Genomic DNA, 17,681 nt, shown 5'->3' with positions numbered 1-17,681 from the left:
GAATGTTAAGTTTTATACTTGAATTTTTTGGCAATGTTGAGAGGTTTTATTTTGGCTCTTTGCATTATTTAACCTCTTCAGAGCCTCCATATGTTTTCAGTCTGTTAAAGATAGTATAAAATAACCAATAAGGGAACACTAAGATCTTTATAGATTATTCAGGTTTTTCTGTGTTTGACCTGCTGTGCTGGACAGGAAGGTGCTTCCGGTGGATTCCATGACTTCCCTCCACAAAGGCGCTGGGCGGCTTGTGATAGACTGAGGCCAGGGAGCCGATGTGGCAGATCAGCTCGTCCAGCAGCGTGGGCTCAATCAAGTCAGTCTCCTCGGAGATCAGGGGCTTTTCTGACAGCACCACCTCTTTGGCCGTCACAGGGTCAGTCGACAGCAGGCGCCAGTAAATATAGCCCCTGTCACGGAGGTCTGGGTTGTCAGAGTCCTGATGGGGGAAAGAACAAAACTGAAATAAATCTCAATGCAAGACTGTGCAGGTGATAAGATTTGCATTTTTCATATGAAAAAAAATGAATGCCACATTTCATATTTCCACAGCATGCAAATGTTAAAATCATCTAATTTTATGAATTTCGTCAGTGTGTGGATTTGACCTAGTAATCTGTGAAGTTGGAAAGAGGTTCTCAACCTTTTCAAAGACTTTTACAATAAAGAAACAGTTTCACAGACAGCACTGGTCATTGCAGATTCTGGTCTGTCTGATGTGACCTGACCTGTTCAGACTGGAGACTGGAGAAACCAGACAGGGGAGATTTCTGAGCATCACTTCTGAGTTCACCAAGAACACGTTCACAAAGGTTTAATATGGGTTTACTGCTATTTTTTGCAGTGAAAAAATTGATAATAATTTCCCCCCATAATAGAGAAGTCTTGACTCAATAGAAAATATATTCTGTGAAGCAGGTGTGAAAGTCTGTTGTCTATAAGTGGTTAATAGAATGAAAGATAAAACTCAAACACAAATAGGGGGAAAATATTTATTTCCTGTTCCATTTTATATTGGAAATAACAATACAACATTTTTTAAGTAACTGTTTTGTGTACACAAAACTACTTCATATTCACAAATCTAAATAAGCAGTTCTAAAGTTGAAATCATACATACAGTTGAAACCTGAAGTTTACATACACTAAGCAAAATGACGAGCACATCTTTTATTCTCGCTGTCTGTAGTTAAAACAGAACAAATTTCTCTTGTTTTAGGTCAGTTAGAATTACCAAAAGTATTTTTATGAAGTGAGTAATCCATTTTATTTCTGTAGAACTGACTTTTGTAACAGAAGCAACACTAACCTGCGTGGCCAGACTGAGGACCTGCTGTACCAGCTCCTGAGTTTCTGATGGTTTCTTCAGGAACAGCTTCACAATGGCAGTCAAAAGAGTGAGTTGTACCTGCAACGCAAAACAAAGAAAAAAACTGTATATATGTATAATGGATAGCAGGGAATTTATGCAGAATGTAAAAATTGAGATGCTCTGATTTCTTTTGAAAGGGTTAGTAAACATGTTAACTTCCACTACAATTATCTGAGTTAGTTTTTGAGCCATTCAAGGAGATGAAAGCAGAGTTCACAAGAACCTGTACATCCCTTCTTTTTAATCAACTCACCTGAGTGCTCTCATCGTGGAAACCCTCGAGGAAGCTCTCGAGCAATTCGTCAGCGTTGTCGATCCTCTCGGCGTACTCTCCGACGATCCAGATCATGGCACCTCGAGCATCAGGTTCATCCAGGGAGTCCAGGTTCTCGCACAGCGTGGCGATGATGCTCTCATATCTAAAGAACATCAGCATCTCGGTGGTTAGACGTAAAGATAACTAGACAGGTGATGTAAGCCAGGGTGTTCCCACGTACTTGTTAGGGTACTTGCGGAAAATGTCCCTGATGACCACAATAGCCTCCTGAACCACATAGTTGACCTTTGTCTGGATCAGGTCCAGCAGAGTGCTGACACAGCGCTCAGCTGATTGCTACAGAAACAAGACACACGCATCCTCAATACAAAAGGATCATACTAACTTACAACAATTTCAGTGAGTCCACTTCAGAGCTTTTAGCCAAGGACAGACAAATACATCTACTAAAAGAATCTTACTGGAGTATTTATTATCTGTTAGCCTTGTTTGTGTTTGTTATTTTAAAAACAAAGACGAGATAATCCTGGGCAATAAATACATTCTCTCGACTAATAAAATATTTGATTTCTGAAGATTTAATTTAAGGAAAATCTGGATTTTTCTTTCACCAATGCACTCCTCGGGTTTCCATAGGAGTGGACTGGTCAGTGTGCCACAAGCATGTTTTACAGCTTCTATTTATTTGGACGTTGAATACAGGTGAACTCTACAGAATAATAAAACCAGGCAAAGTTTTTTTAAATTACGAGAATAGTCACAATATTACCAGAATAAAATCGTAATATTGCCAAAGTGAAGTCACAAGTTTCTGAGAACGCCAACACAAAAAAAATTAAATGACGAATGTTGTGCGAACTTTGGTATAAATTTCTGAGATTATATTTAATCTTTTAACACATCAGCATCAGATTATTGACAGTAACATTGAAATAATGGTGCAAACAACTGGGTCTACTTTGACAGCAGATCCTGATAACCAAGCTTTTTCCTAATTAAAAACTGCAAATATCATGACTGTGTGATGGAATACTCCATCGCACAACTACCAGAAGGGATTATTAAAATAAAAGCTACTTTTTAAAAATATTTTCTATAATGTCTTTTATTAGAAAAGAAATCGGGCAAAAAAAATCTGAATTTTGATCATTCAGTCATATTGCCCAGTCCTAAAATAATCATGGTGTTGCCATTAAAGCCAATTTTAGCATTGAATATTAGTGATTCAAGTGTTTAGAATAAGTAACATAGGTCTCTGTGTGTATTCTCTGAAGAATGAAAGACTGCCCTTTAACTTGATGTTTGTGTGTATTACCAAAAAGCCTCTCTAAATAAAGCAAGCTCCATGACAGGCTGCAGCAAAGGCTGCAACTTTGCTGCAGCCTTTGAATTATCTATTGGCATCTAGCTCTCAGTAGTGTCTTGGACAGCTGGCACACCACCATAGAAAGTAGTTTTCCACCTTTTAGTGTGTCTCCTTATGTTTTTAAAAATTGTATATACAATGTCAGCCTTATAGCCCTCACTAATAATCCCAACATAAAAGAAAGTCACTGTCACCAAGACCTGTTGGTGCTTCAGAATTCACTGACCAAAAGAAGATTGGATTTCTGAGGTTTTAACAGACAAGTCAGTGCCTGTTAAGCTAGTAATTATTTGATTCTGGTGGCTTCTCAGAAAAAAAATAGATCAGGTGACAGCAGTCAGTTCTCACCTCCACTTTGATGGCACAGCGTCCGATGGCTCGTACTGCCTTACGCACAAAATCAACATCTACCTCTGTGGCATATTCCTTCAGTTCAGCCAAAACCTGTAAGGGTCCAAAATATATAACTCCCACCATATACATGGAGCAAAAGGAATACAAAAAAAACAAAAACATTTTTATTAAACTAATCAAAATATCACTTCTGCGTAAGCACTGAAAAAATGGCAGCATGGATTGTATTTTCAAGACTTTTCTTATAGAAAATGGCAGTATATGTTTGCAAAGTTAAAGGAGAAGCAGGTCAGTGAATTTTTTTGTCGGACAATATTAAAGAAGGTCAGTAATGTCCAACTGCTTTTCACAAGTGTTTATTTTTTTATTTTATTTTATTTTGAAAACAGAGCCTGCCGGGACACAGAGGCAAATCACTCCCATATTTTCTGGTCCTGCATTAAGATAAAGACTTATTGGAAGGATGTTCTGGGGAAGATTGAGTCAATTTTGGGTCTTGAATTCCAACAACCCATCATGTCACTGCTACTCGGAGCCGTTCCTGAGGGTCTGAATGTGAATGACAAATATCTATTTAAAATCTTCAGTGCTACAACCAAAAAACTGATTACTCAGAAATGGCTTCAGCCTGTCTCACCAACGCTAAAGGACTGGCTGGAACTGGTGGAAGAGACCCACAAAATGGAAAAGTTAACGTTCATGCTGAGACTGCAACCGGACCTTTACAAAAAGAGATGGAGCAAATGGAGTGGATTTCTAGAGAACAATAACTGAATCAGGTCTATCTTTCCTTGTTATTTTAAATGCTGCTCAAAAAATGGAAAGTTAATCTGCATGCAGTTTCAACCTGTAACTGTTCATCTTAGTCAGAATGTAAGTAATTCCTTTTGTCGACAGTCTGTTTTTTGTTCTGTGTATTGTTTGTGATTGATAAAAAACAAAACAATCAATAAACCTAAAGTAAAAAAAAAAAAAGAAAATAGAGCCTGCCATTAAATAACAACAATAATGTGTTTTGTACATGGAACCTACCTGGGCAATGTTGGCCTGAGAGGCCAAGCGGATCATGATGTCCAGTTTCTCCAGCTTCACATAAATCGGGTCGTTATACTTGACAAAGAACACTTTAATCTCCTGCTTTAGGATCTCAGGCCTGCAAAGAAACAAAACAACACACACACACACACACACGCACACACACACACACAAGGCCCTGTTGGAAGTTTTCTTGTTTATTTTAAAAAATAAAAGCAAAAGTTCATCGTGAAAACAGAAGCTACAGATTTATGATAGGACATAAAACAACTTAGAACTTAAACGAATGGAAGAAGAATACTTTTGAATACCACAATTTTTTTTTCCTTGTACTAACTTTATTAACTCTAACACTTAAATTCAATATTGGCACTTTTCCACTGTCACTAACTGGTTAATGTGAGGCTCTGTTCTACCCAGGTAGTGAGCTTTTCCATCAGACGCTCTGTTCCTCACTAGATGAAAACTAGCAGCCACTTGACTTTTTTTAACCCAAAGGAAAAATAAAATTCACATCAAAGCTATTAGTACGTAGTTCCAGTGTTTCACACTGTCTGTGCAAAACAGCAGCTCCATCAGAGAGTTTCTGGAGATGCTGATGATTAAACTCATAATTACGCTAATAATTATGTTGTTTGCAGTTTTCAATGACGTAAATCTCAAGTAGAGACCAAAATCTGAGAAGAACTAGGCAGAGCTGCACCAGATTTGCTAAAGGAAAATTAATCTTCGCCGAGGTGGACCAGAACCGTACCAGTTAGAGGTGGTGTAGTGGAAAAGTGTTTTATGTTTTCAAAGGTGTGTGGGAAATCTGTGCTCATGTTGAGAGACTTGATCTCAAAAGGCAGTAGGGATGCAACTAGCGATTCTTTTAGTCATAAATTAATGGGGTAAAAAATTGGCACATTCTGCAGATTTTTTCATTTAACCATTTAAGCCTTTTTATACAATACTGGAAAAACATTAAAAGATGCACATAAATAATTCTATTACTTTTTTAATTAGAAAGTAAACATTTTGTTGCTTAAAATGCAATAACACAGCATTCCTTTAGTGAACGCTTGGTCTTCTGTAGTAAAGGAGCATCTGCAGCTAAAAATATTAACAACACATGAAAAGCTCAGTTCATTCTGCTTAACTTAACATCAATACAGTGTATAATTTATTGATTATTTTTGGATAAACTGATTAATAACCGGATAGCAAAATGTGCTTAATACAATTTAATTGCATGTCAATTTAGTTGACATACAATTTATATGTCAACTAAATTAGTCAACTATGATTTCAATAATTAATTTATTGCATTTAATGTTTTCCACCGTAGAATGTATCAAGCACAAACAGCTATGTCGATCTCATACCTTTTCTGAACAATCAGGTTGATGTTCCTCAGAGCCACATACTGGACCTCTGGCTCTCCAGACAGCAGAGTAACGAGTGGGGGAGACAGTTTCTTCAGTAATGTGTTGTAGTAGTCAGAGTCCTTTGGCAGGAGCTCCAAGAACTTCATCAGGACCTTTACAGCGGACAGAACCACTGCTGAGTTGGCGTGAGACAGCCGAGGAGTGACACGCTCACAGATGCTTTGAGACACAACAGAGGAAGAATCTCAGCATGAGTTCAGAGAGGAAAGAGTCATAGTTTGGCTCAAAAACAATCTTTATTAAACATGGATTAAGTTAAAGGGGGCCTACTAGGCTTGCTTGAACTGGTTAGGATATGTCTATGGGCTGTGCAACACATGTTCATTACATTTTTTGCACAAAATCATTCTCAGATAATCAGATTTCAGTTTGGTCAGTTCTGCCTATTTTGAGCTCCTTTCAAAATGAATTGTTTTGGGGCCTCTTAAATCCAAATAAGCTGCTGCTGGACACACCTACCCAAACAGATGCACAATTATACAACCATACATCTTTGAAAAACAGAAGTGGAGCCTCCTTCACAACCTACAAGAACGCAGAAAGTGTTCTCTGGATGATAAGTCAATAAAACTCCTGTGTTTTCTAGCAGCCATTGTACAGCACATATAGCCATAAACCCAGCTCTACTTGGGTTGCTCAAGCCCTTTTTGCACTGTAGGGCTTGCGGGATTTTCCCCACTCGGGCAACGTGAGATGCAAAAAATCACCTTGTTCAGAACCTTGGCAACTTCTGATTTCATCATTTGGAAAAAATGTATTTACATTTACCATTAAAATGTTTAGCTTAAGTGCGCTTGTAATCCCAGTGTAGCACAGAGCGCAGATTCATCCTCCAGATCAACTTCAAAACTCTGAGATATTTGACTATGTACAGCCAATGCAGACCAGAAAGTTATGAGATTACATACATTCAGGCTACTGCAGATAAACAGCTCATAATTTAGCTGCATCATTTAATTTTATCATTTATATGCTGTTAGTAGGACCAATGTCAGTGTACGTTTTTTTTTTCCCCATCTGTGGGAAAAAGTTACATATATTTATCTGCTTGATCTGATGACGTGATGTGGATCCTAAATTCAACTTCTTCAATGTTATATTAACCGAAAGAAAAAGGCAATTGAATATGTTATCATTTAAAAACTTACTGGTAAGAATAGATGATGACGAGAATATTTTGATGCCACATGTTAAAATGACACATTGAGAAAATCAAAAAGAAAAAATGCTCCTCTGACCCAGAGATCTGGAAGACAACTTGTCTCTGTCCTGCCCCCGCAGCCAACGCAGTAATCAACAGCTAACTCCAAATGAGCCCTGTCTGGCCGGCCCGGTTGGAACAGCTCTTGGGGTTCCAGGGTGGGACTGGACTGGAAGTGCGAATGCAAAAACACTCAGCCCAGTTTCAAACCAGGCAGGCCTGGGTCGGGCTGTGCAGTCCAAAAGGAGCTTATTGCCAAAAGAAATGACTGAGTGGTTTTTTTAAGCGTTTCTGCTGTTTTCAGAAGCAGCAGAAACCCAAATGTCCAAAATGTGAATTTTGGACAATAGGTCCCCTTTACGGATTTCAGGATCTCTACCTCTGAGCCTCTCGGTCATCCTTGGGGTTGTAGTTGGACAGGCAGTCTAGGATGAAAATCTGTCCCCACTCTGTGCATTCATTGAGGGCAGTCAGTAGCTTGTTGATGTTCTGGGGATTCAGGTCCAGCAAATTGCTGTTAGGGTGAGACTCGCTGATCTCAGACAAAGCAGCAACTGCATTGGCAACAACCTGTGGGATGACAGTCAAGCTTGTAAAACACAGCATTTCATGAATGAAATTTAAACAACTTTATTTGACTGGGCACAAAGAAAATGTAGTCCTCAGTCTATTTATGAAATAAAATAAATGAAGGCCAACCATGGGGTTTGAGTCAGCGATGAGATCCCTCAGAGAGTCCAGGAAACCCTGATCTTCCACCATCTGGGCATTGATGTCATGCAGCTTTGCCACACAAACAGCTGCTGTCTTCCTCACATATGGGTCCTCATCCTTCAGACACTTCCTTAGCGGCTCACACAAGTACTCTGTGATCTTGTCCACCCGTATGCAGCCCATGGTGCGGACAGCCAGGGCCCGGATCAGAGGGTTGGGGTCCTCACAATCCTGTGAAAAGAAATCTCATTTGCTCACACCACATGCGTACAAAACTGTCGATATTTTGCTAATGTAAAAAATAAATAAAAAGTTCTCAATTGTGGTGTTTCCATTAAGTAAGAAAAGTAATTAAAATTACACATAGGCCTGTCACAATAACAAATTTTGCTGAGATTGTCTAAAAAATTATTGCGATAAACGATAATATTGTTTCAAGACCTTTTGACATTGATTTAATGGAAATGATCAGGAAATCGCAAATGCATGCGATTTCCTGCCATAGATAGATGCACTTTATTTTCAAAAGAACACATAACACTGGAACTGATAAACTAAATAAACAAAACAACCAAAAGCAAGAATAAAATGGATTCTCAGTTTCCATTAATAAAAAAATGTACTTGAATAAAAACTAAACAACATAAAGCCAAAGTGGAAATAAATACTGCATTCAACCAAAAGAGTGCAGATTATGAAGTCTGTATACTATATTGCCTTTCAGTAATCACTAGATTTAAATAGAGAAGATGAGCACAACTGACTACCTAATGCAATAGTTCATACTACGCCATTTTTTTTGCCCCTATTTTCCTCATATGACAATCTTAGAGATAAAGCCGATAATTAAAATGAGGTTGATGGGTTTAATTTATCGTGCGATTAATTGATTTATTGTTTATCACGACAGGCCTAATTACACGTCAATAAGTTTGTTCATGCAATAAGACATTAATAAACACTTAAACATTCCATGCTGACATCCTCCTATCACTAGAGGTGTGCCGATCGATCGGTCACCGATCATTGGCTCTTGTTGCCGATACCGATCACCTGCATCTCATTTCTCAGCCTGCCTGTGCAGCTGGTCTCCTCTTTCCTTCACTCTGCACAAAACGCGCAGCAACAAATCCTAAGCGATGTTGAACTATAACGCACTGAGTGAATGGGGAAGTTTGCGTGTTGCGGCAGAAAATTGAAGCAGGTCAAAATGCATCAACACAACGAAGCTAATACGACATAAAAACAATGTTATACTTGACGGAGTTTGGCTACATCGAGGCTCACTGCAGTAAAAAAGACATATGGAGGATCAGATAGCAGGTAAAGCAGCGCACAGCTACAAACACTCACCCGGATTAGCATGACGGTCAGAAAGCTAAACAAATAACCCGCAAAATGATTTAAGTCTTGGAGCTGCGATGTAAGACGCTGGTTCTGCTCTCGCTGTTGAACCGCTGCTACGCTACAGGTAGTAATATTTCACAGACGGAGCGCCGCTTCTGCTCCACCTGGTAGTGACTCTCACACCGAACCTCTGCTTAAAGCTGCAGCATCTAACCTAAAAATACATTTTACATATGTATTAAAACTTTCGCTGTCCTAACATGAGACAGATAATCTCTAAAAAAATAATCGATCTCCTCCCTGCTCTGCATAATTACTCGGCTCAGTCAGAAACAGCCACTCAGAACTAGCAGTAATCAGCTAGCCGCCATGCTAACAGGAAGTTTTCATTCAGCAACTCTGGATTGTTTATTGTAATGGATCCTGTATTTGCCTTTGAATGTTAAGTTTTATACTTKAATTTTTTTGGCAATGTTGAGAGGTTTTATTTTGGCTSTTTGCATTATTTAGCCTCTTCAGAGCCTYCATATGTTWTCAGTCTRTYAAAGATAGTATTAYYGATAGCAGYACAATTTGCACAATGCCWGTTTWGTTTAGTTTTCTTCTTGGAAAAAGTTATTAAAAACAAGTTTTTGTCTAAATTAAAGTGAATTCATGGTTCCTTTTTCCACATAATGTAACCGGTAGTGTTAATGATAAAAAAAATTTTTTAAATTATGTGATCAGTTTCGGTGATCGGCCCTCATGGGTGATTGGTATCGGCAGGAAAAAAACCTGATCGGCACATCTCTACGTATCACTATTAGCATCCAGTTACTGATGAAATGACTTGTGTGGAAAAGTGTCTAATTTCCAATGCAGTTTTGTAAAATACACTCATTTTGATACAGCCAAAAAAACTACCTACTCCTAATGCAAAAATGTATTAAAATATGCAAGTTGTTGTTATTTTTTTATTATTTCTGTTTTCATTAAGCAAATGTGTTTTTGTCAATTTGCACAATTATATAGTCAATGGAAACACAGCTACTGTTGGGTTAAAGTGTGTTAAGTTTGTATCCAGAAGGACCAGACACAAATGTAACTGTCCAGAACGTTAGCCTAGTGACATGCACTCTCTCTTGTTCAAGCTAAATTTATATATTTTAATCTTTTCTAATTTTAATCTAAAAGTAAAACGGCAGTGAATGAGATCCCTGTGGTCAAGCCTTACCTTGACAAAGCTGTTCACAGCCATGATGGCCATGTCAGGTTGGCTTTTGGCATAGTTCATCAGGTAGAGGTAGACCAACTTCTTCAGCTCCAGGTTGTCAGTCTGCATGCAGTTCACCACATCTGGGAACAAAGAACTGAGAACAAATACAACTTGGGTTAGATAACATTGATGGCTCAATATTGTTTCTTACATGTGTTATTTAAAGTTAAACAAATGGGATCAAAAGAGCTAAGATATCTTGAAAATAATGGGGGAAAAATGTCACCAGTTTTTCTTCCGAGTTTAATCTTAAAAACTGTGATGACTAGAACTTATTTTAAAATATTTAAATAAGTTCTAGTCACCTAGCCAAAATAACATCCAATCTGCTGGTGTACCTGACATCTTTGCCAACAGTCATGGCAGCGATGACCTTCTTTACTGCCTCTTTCCTCTTCTCTTTCTTCTCATTGTTTAACTCGGCCTTCAGCTCAAAGATCTCCCCTGAAAGATGAATCACATAGACATGAAAGACAATAACTTTTTCTAAAGTGTTCTTTATCTTTAAGTTTAAAGGAAAAGAAGTTTTCGTAGAAAAAAAACAGAACCTTTCTTTAAAGAAAAAAACTGGTTTGATCAAATTTTCTACTCACCCTTTTTGTTGGTAGTGAAATATTTGGAGTCTGTCATGATGATGGTGTTTGTGGTCTGCCAGGAACCCAAAGCAAAGATTAAGAAATCGTTGCAGTTAGTTAATATATAACTAAAAACTTGAGATGCAGTACACAATATATTGTTACCAACATCAGTTGATGTTGCTTATTTTCATCATATTGATATTGCTTCGACAAAAAAAACTTGACCAATATTAATAACTGACAAATCCATTTTTAGTGTTTCAGAGGGGTGAGGGACGACGGTTGGTCATGTGGTTTCTGTCTGGTCATCTGACTGTGATAGTGATGCAGTGCAAGAGTATGGGGTGTCAGGGACATATAAAATACATAAATATCACCCATGACAATGGCAGTACTAATATCAGATATCGGCCCAAGTTTTCACATTGGTTAATTCTTCTTGAAAATTATTTTTAAACCATTGCTTATTTTCAACACATCAGCCTGGAATGGCAAAAACATTTTTATATCATAAATCAGAGTTGGTTCAGCTTCATTCCCCGACATTTTATGCCCAGTAATTTGGAATGTAATATCCAGAAATGAAAATTGAAAAAGAAAATAACAATTGCATTTTAATTGACACATTATGTCCTGTTTGTTTTAGCTGCACTTGATTTGAATGAGTGAATTAGAGGTTTGTCTCTGTACATTAAAAAGTAACTGAAAGGTTCACCAATATTTTATAGATCCATTATTTTAAACATTTATTTCTGTTAAAGGAAGGTAATATGTTAATTTTGACTTATTAGAACCCAGAATTCAGTTAAAATACTACATGGGACTAATTTTAAACCGTTTAATACAAAACCTTCTGACAATCTACACAGGGATGTTAAATCACAAAATGTAACAGCTAAATAAACTGTTTTTAGAGTGTTGTATCCAAGTGTAACAAATTATAGAGAGCGTAACAGAAGGAAAACGTATGTAGAATGCATAACTAAGTAAATAACATGTTATTTTCTCAATTTTGTGGAATTTAGCAAGTACAAATAATTTGGCTAATTCTAACTAAAACAAGATAAGTTTGGTCTGATTTAATTTCAGACTGAGAAAAAAATGTGCGCGTGTCTCTTTATGCCTGGGGTCCCCAAACGTTTTCCTGTGAGGGCCACATAACTTTTTCCTTCTCTGCTGGGGGCCGGAGTCAGTTTGTAACAGAAAAAGTGACGATTGTAGGAGTGCCTAAATGTAAAAATTTATTGTTTTCCATAAAGCACAATCAAATAACATTCTCTGGGTTCTTCACAAAAAAAATCCAGGAAATAACACCATTTATGAAATAAATACTGTATTTTCTGGACTACAGACCGCACACCCAAAGTTTTTTTTTTAAAAACCAGTAAACATACACATATAAGCCGCACCGGACTATAAGCCGCAGATATCTCTGCCGCTCCAGGTTTTCCACAAGAGGGGGGCGGACACCCAAAATCTGAGTCATAACAAGTCAATTGAATATCACATTTATTACGTTGAAAAAGAAAAGTTGCCAAGATTAGATTTAACTGAACTGATTACGGTAGTTTCCGAACAGTAACTGTAACAGTAAAAGTGCTGATCCTTCGTGTTGCTACTAGCATGTGCTAAATGAAAATGGGTGCTTTCTTCTTCTTCTTTAGATTTCAACAGCAGCTTGCATCCATTATTGTTGCACTACCACCATCTATTGGATCCGAATATCTATACCTCAAATTCTCATAATGATCCCAGTATTATTTTTTAAAAATGAAAATCTTCTTTTTCCCCTCAATGCTATTTAACTGATCTACAACATTCTCAAATTTCAATTCCCTATTAAATCCTAATTCTGTTTTAATGGGTGCTTTCTTCTTTTATTTTAAATTTTGACTTCCAATGATTCACTTCCTGCTAAAGAGCCCCCTGGTGGTTGAAGAAAATTTACATAAAAGCTGCACTGGGCTTTAAGCCGCAAGGTTCAAAGCTTAGGAAAAAAGTAGCGGCTTATAGTCCGGAAAATACGGTATATGAAAAAAAATCTAAATGCTCTCTAGTATTGTCCAGGGGGCCGGACCAAATGTGGTGGCGGGGCGGATCAGGCCCGCGGGCCGTAGTTTGGGGACCACTGCTTTATGCGGTGCAAGTAAACTACTGATCTTGACTATTTGTTCTTCCAATATGCAAAATAATTTAACGATTCAACAGATTCAAAGCGAAACAATGTGCTTTCAATGAGACTGCGGCAGACAAAAATATAAATTATTTTGGTAAATAACAACATTGCCACTCAGATTGCTCTCTTTGCTCAATAATGTGGATTGCTTTCCCACATTATTGCACTTTATTGGTACTGCGTCACAGAGATATCAGTTGGGGGGGGAGACGTTGATAACGTTACACCTCACACCTGTCTTTATTAAACGTCTATTTCCCTCATCAGTCCACGCCACTATTTTATCCCTACAGAATTTATCTAGCCACGAATTATTGTGTTCTATGATTAAAAGGGTTTTAGTTTGTGACATTATTTAACCTTCACGAAATGTCCAGTTCGCAGCAACTTATTCCAACCTCCACACTCCCACCTTGCTAACGTTGGCTAGCTGAGTCGCTGAAGTTAGCGTCTGATTCATACATCAGTAAAGGGCTATTTCGCTGCTTTTAAGACAACGAATCAGCTCTTGTGAACAATTTGAAAGACAACATTATTATTCACTGCTTATAATAGAGTGCTTTGGAGGAATCTGTACGGATTAACAATATTGTGGTTTATAATCAGGACTCCGTCTGAGGTGGGCTAACTGCCAGAAAAGTGTTTCTTTTGTCTTTTCCCAAATATAGATTTTCCACCTCCTGTGATTAAATTATCTGGAAATATAGTAAATATTTTTGACCCAGTTTTGATGATTGCACCCAATGTGCATTTTGATCTGATGAAAAGTAGCCCAAGTTCCTAATAAAAAGAATGAATTAGCCTTTAAGTCAAATTGAAAGCTCCAAATCGTATGTGAACTTCGGCGTGGTTTCTTAGCTACAAGCTAAGAGCACCGCCAGCTCGTTATTTTCAAAACTAGTGACCAAAAGCTTTATGTCACACTGATTTCCTGATTTATTAACTTCTAACCGAGGAGTGCTAAGAGGTTTCAGTTAAAGATTGTGTTAAAATTGACGCAAAACGGGAGGAAAGAAAGCAGCGGCCCAGTTCCCATCATCGCTGCTCCTACTGACAGGACATAATGCTAATGCACCAAGACAATATAGAGCAACACACTGACTGACACAAAAGTCACCAAAATGAAATAGGGTCATAATAATATTTAGCAAAAAGATAAGTTACTTACCTTCTAGAATAAGTAACAGACAAATTTCAATGGGGTGCAGCAGGACGCAGGTTGGTCCCTTCCCTGTTCAGAGGAAGATGGAGAATGGTGCGTTCACAGTCAAGGGGAATCGGATGATTTGTAACTAAAGGGGAAGCCGTCAGGTTTTGTTCAGTTGTTAGCATGCAGAGAAACGTTGTAGCGCCTGTTTATGACAGCAAGATTGTATACAAATACCTTATTTTAAATTAGTAATATTTGATTCTACAAATTAGTAGATTCAACAGTTAGTTAAAGTTTTACTAAATGTTTTTGACATTTTAAACAACTCAAAGATGTTTGTTTCCAAAATCTTTTTCCTTGTTTATTTTTAACAACAGCATTTCTAGTCTGGGCTCAGAGGTACACAGGAATTCTTATCTTTTTACATTAACCATATTTCTGCTGTCAGACCTAATGTCCCACGGTATTGAACGCAATACTTAAGAAATCGTTTTCATTGGAATGCAAAGTTAGGTATAATTAACAGGGTCAAGTCGAGTTTCTCAATGTTTCAGTTTTTTTTAAATAATAACCTTTAATTAGTAATAGTGTAATCAGTGCACACTCGGATATGGAAAAATAAAGACAAAAATTGCCCCAAGTAAAAAAAAACTGATCTATATTCGGTTGGGAAACAATAGTGTGGTTATATAAGTGTGCATGTCTTTAAATTAATACTTTACTGAAGAACATTTAGCTACTTTTATTACAGCATTCAGTCTTTGTGGGTAGAAGTCTGAGTATTTTTCACAAAAATGTTTCAAATCTACCAAATTGCAAGGTAATTCTCACAGATTTTCAATCAGATTCAGGTCTGGGTAATTCCAAACCTATAACTATCTTCCAGACTTCTATTGTAGGAAGGACAGGTTCTCTTATGTGACCTGCAAACACAACTCAGCTCAAAATTGAAGTCTTTGAGGTTAGATCAACAGCTAATATTGGTAATATGATGTTCATCCTCAGTAGCTTTCCTGCACAACTTATTGAACAAAATACATTTTATGAGACAACAGATTAAAAGTGGCTAAATTCACAAAGAAATAAGTACACAAAGATAAGCAAATGTTTGTGTTTGCATGTTTATTTAACAATACTAGATCCATAATGTTACAAATTGAATGAAAAATGAATGACAAAAATAAAAGAAACTTGGCATTCCTTTGCTTACCAAGCTATTACTCAGAACACATTTGTGTTTCTGTATGCACAGATAATATGCTGGCCCTGCTTTCAGCTTCATTTTGACTCCTATGCAGAGGACTCAGGCTGGAGTTGGGCAGCAGAGTTAAGAACATCTCTTGGAAGACTTTCTCTGGCCTCTTGCAGCCTTTTATGAGCCCTCTGGTAGGCCTCTAAAAGGAAACAAACAGGTGCAGAAAAAAAATCACAATTATTTATTTATTTTGAGCAATGATGTGGTAAAGAGACTTTTCCTTAAAAATTTCAACTGTAAGGACATATTGATGTAAACATGTCCTGTTTCTAAAATACATTTTTTCTTAGATTATTTGAAAAAAATAAAATAAAATAAACCAATGATGCTGTTAGATTTAGGTCTTCAAATCAGATTTTAATACATAGAAAATATGATTAACTACATTGCCCACAACTTCTAGCGCCACAAAATGTCACTTTAAGAGCTAACAGATGTTCACTTTTTGTGCTTGAAGCCTCCAAATGACAGAAACACCTCAACTGGTCTCACAGACCCCACAAAGAGGAGAGGAAACAGAAAAACTAAATTCTTAAATGGACTGAACTTATATAGCACTTTTCCAATCATGTGACCACTCAAAACACTTTACACTAGCAGTGGTTCTTAACCTTTTTTGAGGTACTGAACCCACCAGTTTCATATGCGCATTCACTGAACCCTTCTGTAGTGATGAATAAAATATGATTCCCCCCCCAAATTCAAGACACTAAGTCTTCTTAAACACTAAGTGACACTAAGATCACTAAGTCTTCTTAAGAGGTGGAGTCTCTGAGAACAGTTCTTCAAAATATATTCAGTGTTTTCAGCACAGCTGATCTGACTGTCCAGGAACGACCCAAGGTATTTAAAATTTGCCACAGTTTCAACAGGTTGGCCATCAAGAAAAACTGGAACCACTTTAAGGTCTTTAGATTATTTAATTAGCTCTACATTCTTAAGAGAATGAAAAACTAATAATAAATACAGGGTTTCCCCCAGTGTATTATAAACCTGGCAGCCCGCCATGCTTAACTAGCCCCGCCGCCAGGCTAAGAGTTGCTTGTTTACGTTTCTAGGAAAATTAAAAGAAAAAAAAAGAAAATCATTTTGTTTTGTTTTTTTTTTTGTTTTTTTATTATAAAATAACAAAAAAAAAAGAGACGCTTGCAGCCGGGCTGCAAGCGTCTCTTTCACTCTTAGCATTTCACTAGCAGAGCAGATTTATTCCTAAAGGACAGGTTTATAATAGATAGGTTTATAGTTTATGCATTTAAACCCGATAGAGCGCGGTCTAACCACACAGCTGGCGCCTCTGCGCTTTGCCTCGTGCGTTGCCGCTGCTTTACCTCAGCGGGTTCGCGCACGCCTCCTTTCACTCAAACTGGGCACAAGCTGACCTGTATGGATGTTTACATCAACTTACTGTGAGGAATTATGATCCTTTGGAGAACTCTAGGTACGAGTTTAAAACCGCCGCGTTAGCTCTGGCTGTGTAGCTCTATGTGAACTGCAGGAATAACTTGTAGCGAATTCAGAGGTGCCGTTGTGAAGTGGTGAGAATGATTTGTCTTTGTGAACGAACAATTATATGCGCCTCAACACGCTACCCAGCATGTGGCTCTGTGTCTGTCTTCCCTGTAAAGTTTATGGCCCCGGTTGGCCGGAGCGTTTGTGGACAACAAGCAGCGCTAACCTCATCATGCAGGTTCAGCCCGGTGAGGAGCTTTCGCGCCCTCCGGTCTGTAAAGGATCACGCTGATTTTATATAATTTTATAATCTTTTTTTTGTATTATTTTTCCGGTTAAACTTTGCATCAAACCATTTCAAATGCATTGTCTACTTAATGCGCGCAGCAGCAAAGACATCTGAGAAACTCGTGACCGTCAGGCACGGTCGAGTCCCATAAACTCGACCAACCAGAATAGTTTCTGTGAAGATTAAAAACTCAACAGACACAAAATGAAAGAGCTACTAAAGTCACATTAGCCGCATTGAATTAAACCTCCCGTTTGTTGCAGTGCATCAGATTACAGGGCCAGTCCAAGGCTGTATGAGGCCTTGAGCAGAATCTGACTTAGGGGCCCCTTTTGTTGCTAAAACATCAGCACCTTTAACAGCTTCTGTGTTAGATTTAGTGAAATCTAGGACAGGGGGAGTAGTTTAATTGGCCAGCCTAAAAAGCAATAAGTTA

General features: G+C 37.8%; 2 protein-coding genes across 5 annotated transcripts in view; both read right to left on the bottom strand.

Annotated features, from left to right (window-relative positions):
- ap2b1 (adaptor related protein complex 2 subunit beta 1) overlaps positions 1 to 14,380 on the bottom strand; it is a 33,658-nt gene extending 19,278 nt beyond the window's left edge. For all 3 annotated transcript variants that reach the window (XM_008428683.2, XM_008428684.2, XM_008428685.1), the window contains exons 1-13: positions 14,271 to 14,380; positions 10,942 to 10,996; positions 10,687 to 10,792; positions 10,307 to 10,442; positions 7,732 to 7,977; positions 7,412 to 7,602; positions 5,769 to 5,990; positions 4,402 to 4,522; positions 3,364 to 3,459; positions 1,870 to 1,985; positions 1,626 to 1,791; positions 1,310 to 1,408; positions 180 to 439 (exon numbers count right to left, since the gene is read on the bottom strand). In XM_008428683.2, coding sequence (XP_008426905.1) covers positions 180 to 439; positions 1,310 to 1,408; positions 1,626 to 1,791; positions 1,870 to 1,985; positions 3,364 to 3,459; positions 4,402 to 4,522; positions 5,769 to 5,990; positions 7,412 to 7,602; positions 7,732 to 7,977; positions 10,307 to 10,442; positions 10,687 to 10,792; positions 10,942 to 10,978 — 1,796 coding nt within the window. In that variant the 5' untranslated portion in view covers positions 10,979 to 10,996; positions 14,271 to 14,380. The remainder of the gene's footprint in view (positions 1 to 179; positions 440 to 1,309; positions 1,409 to 1,625; positions 1,792 to 1,869; positions 1,986 to 3,363; positions 3,460 to 4,401; positions 4,523 to 5,768; positions 5,991 to 7,411; positions 7,603 to 7,731; positions 7,978 to 10,306; positions 10,443 to 10,686; positions 10,793 to 10,941; positions 10,997 to 14,270) is intronic.
- A 977-nt stretch (positions 14,381 to 15,357) lies between these two features.
- mks1 (MKS transition zone complex subunit 1) overlaps positions 15,358 to 17,681 on the bottom strand; it is a 16,533-nt gene continuing 14,209 nt past the window's right edge. For both annotated transcript variants that reach the window (XM_008428681.2, XM_008428682.2), the window contains one exon: positions 15,358 to 15,646. In XM_008428681.2, coding sequence (XP_008426903.1) covers positions 15,543 to 15,646 — 104 coding nt within the window. In that variant the 3' untranslated portion in view covers positions 15,358 to 15,542. The remainder of the gene's footprint in view (positions 15,647 to 17,681) is intronic.

This window comes from Poecilia reticulata, linkage group LG14 (assembly GCF_000633615.1).
Source record: "Poecilia reticulata strain Guanapo linkage group LG14, Guppy_female_1.0+MT, whole genome shotgun sequence".
Lineage (NCBI taxonomy): Eukaryota > Metazoa > Chordata > Actinopteri > Cyprinodontiformes > Poeciliidae > Poecilia > Poecilia reticulata.
Note: the sequence above shows the minus strand (reverse complement) of the source record. Positions and strands in the feature narration are given on the sequence as shown.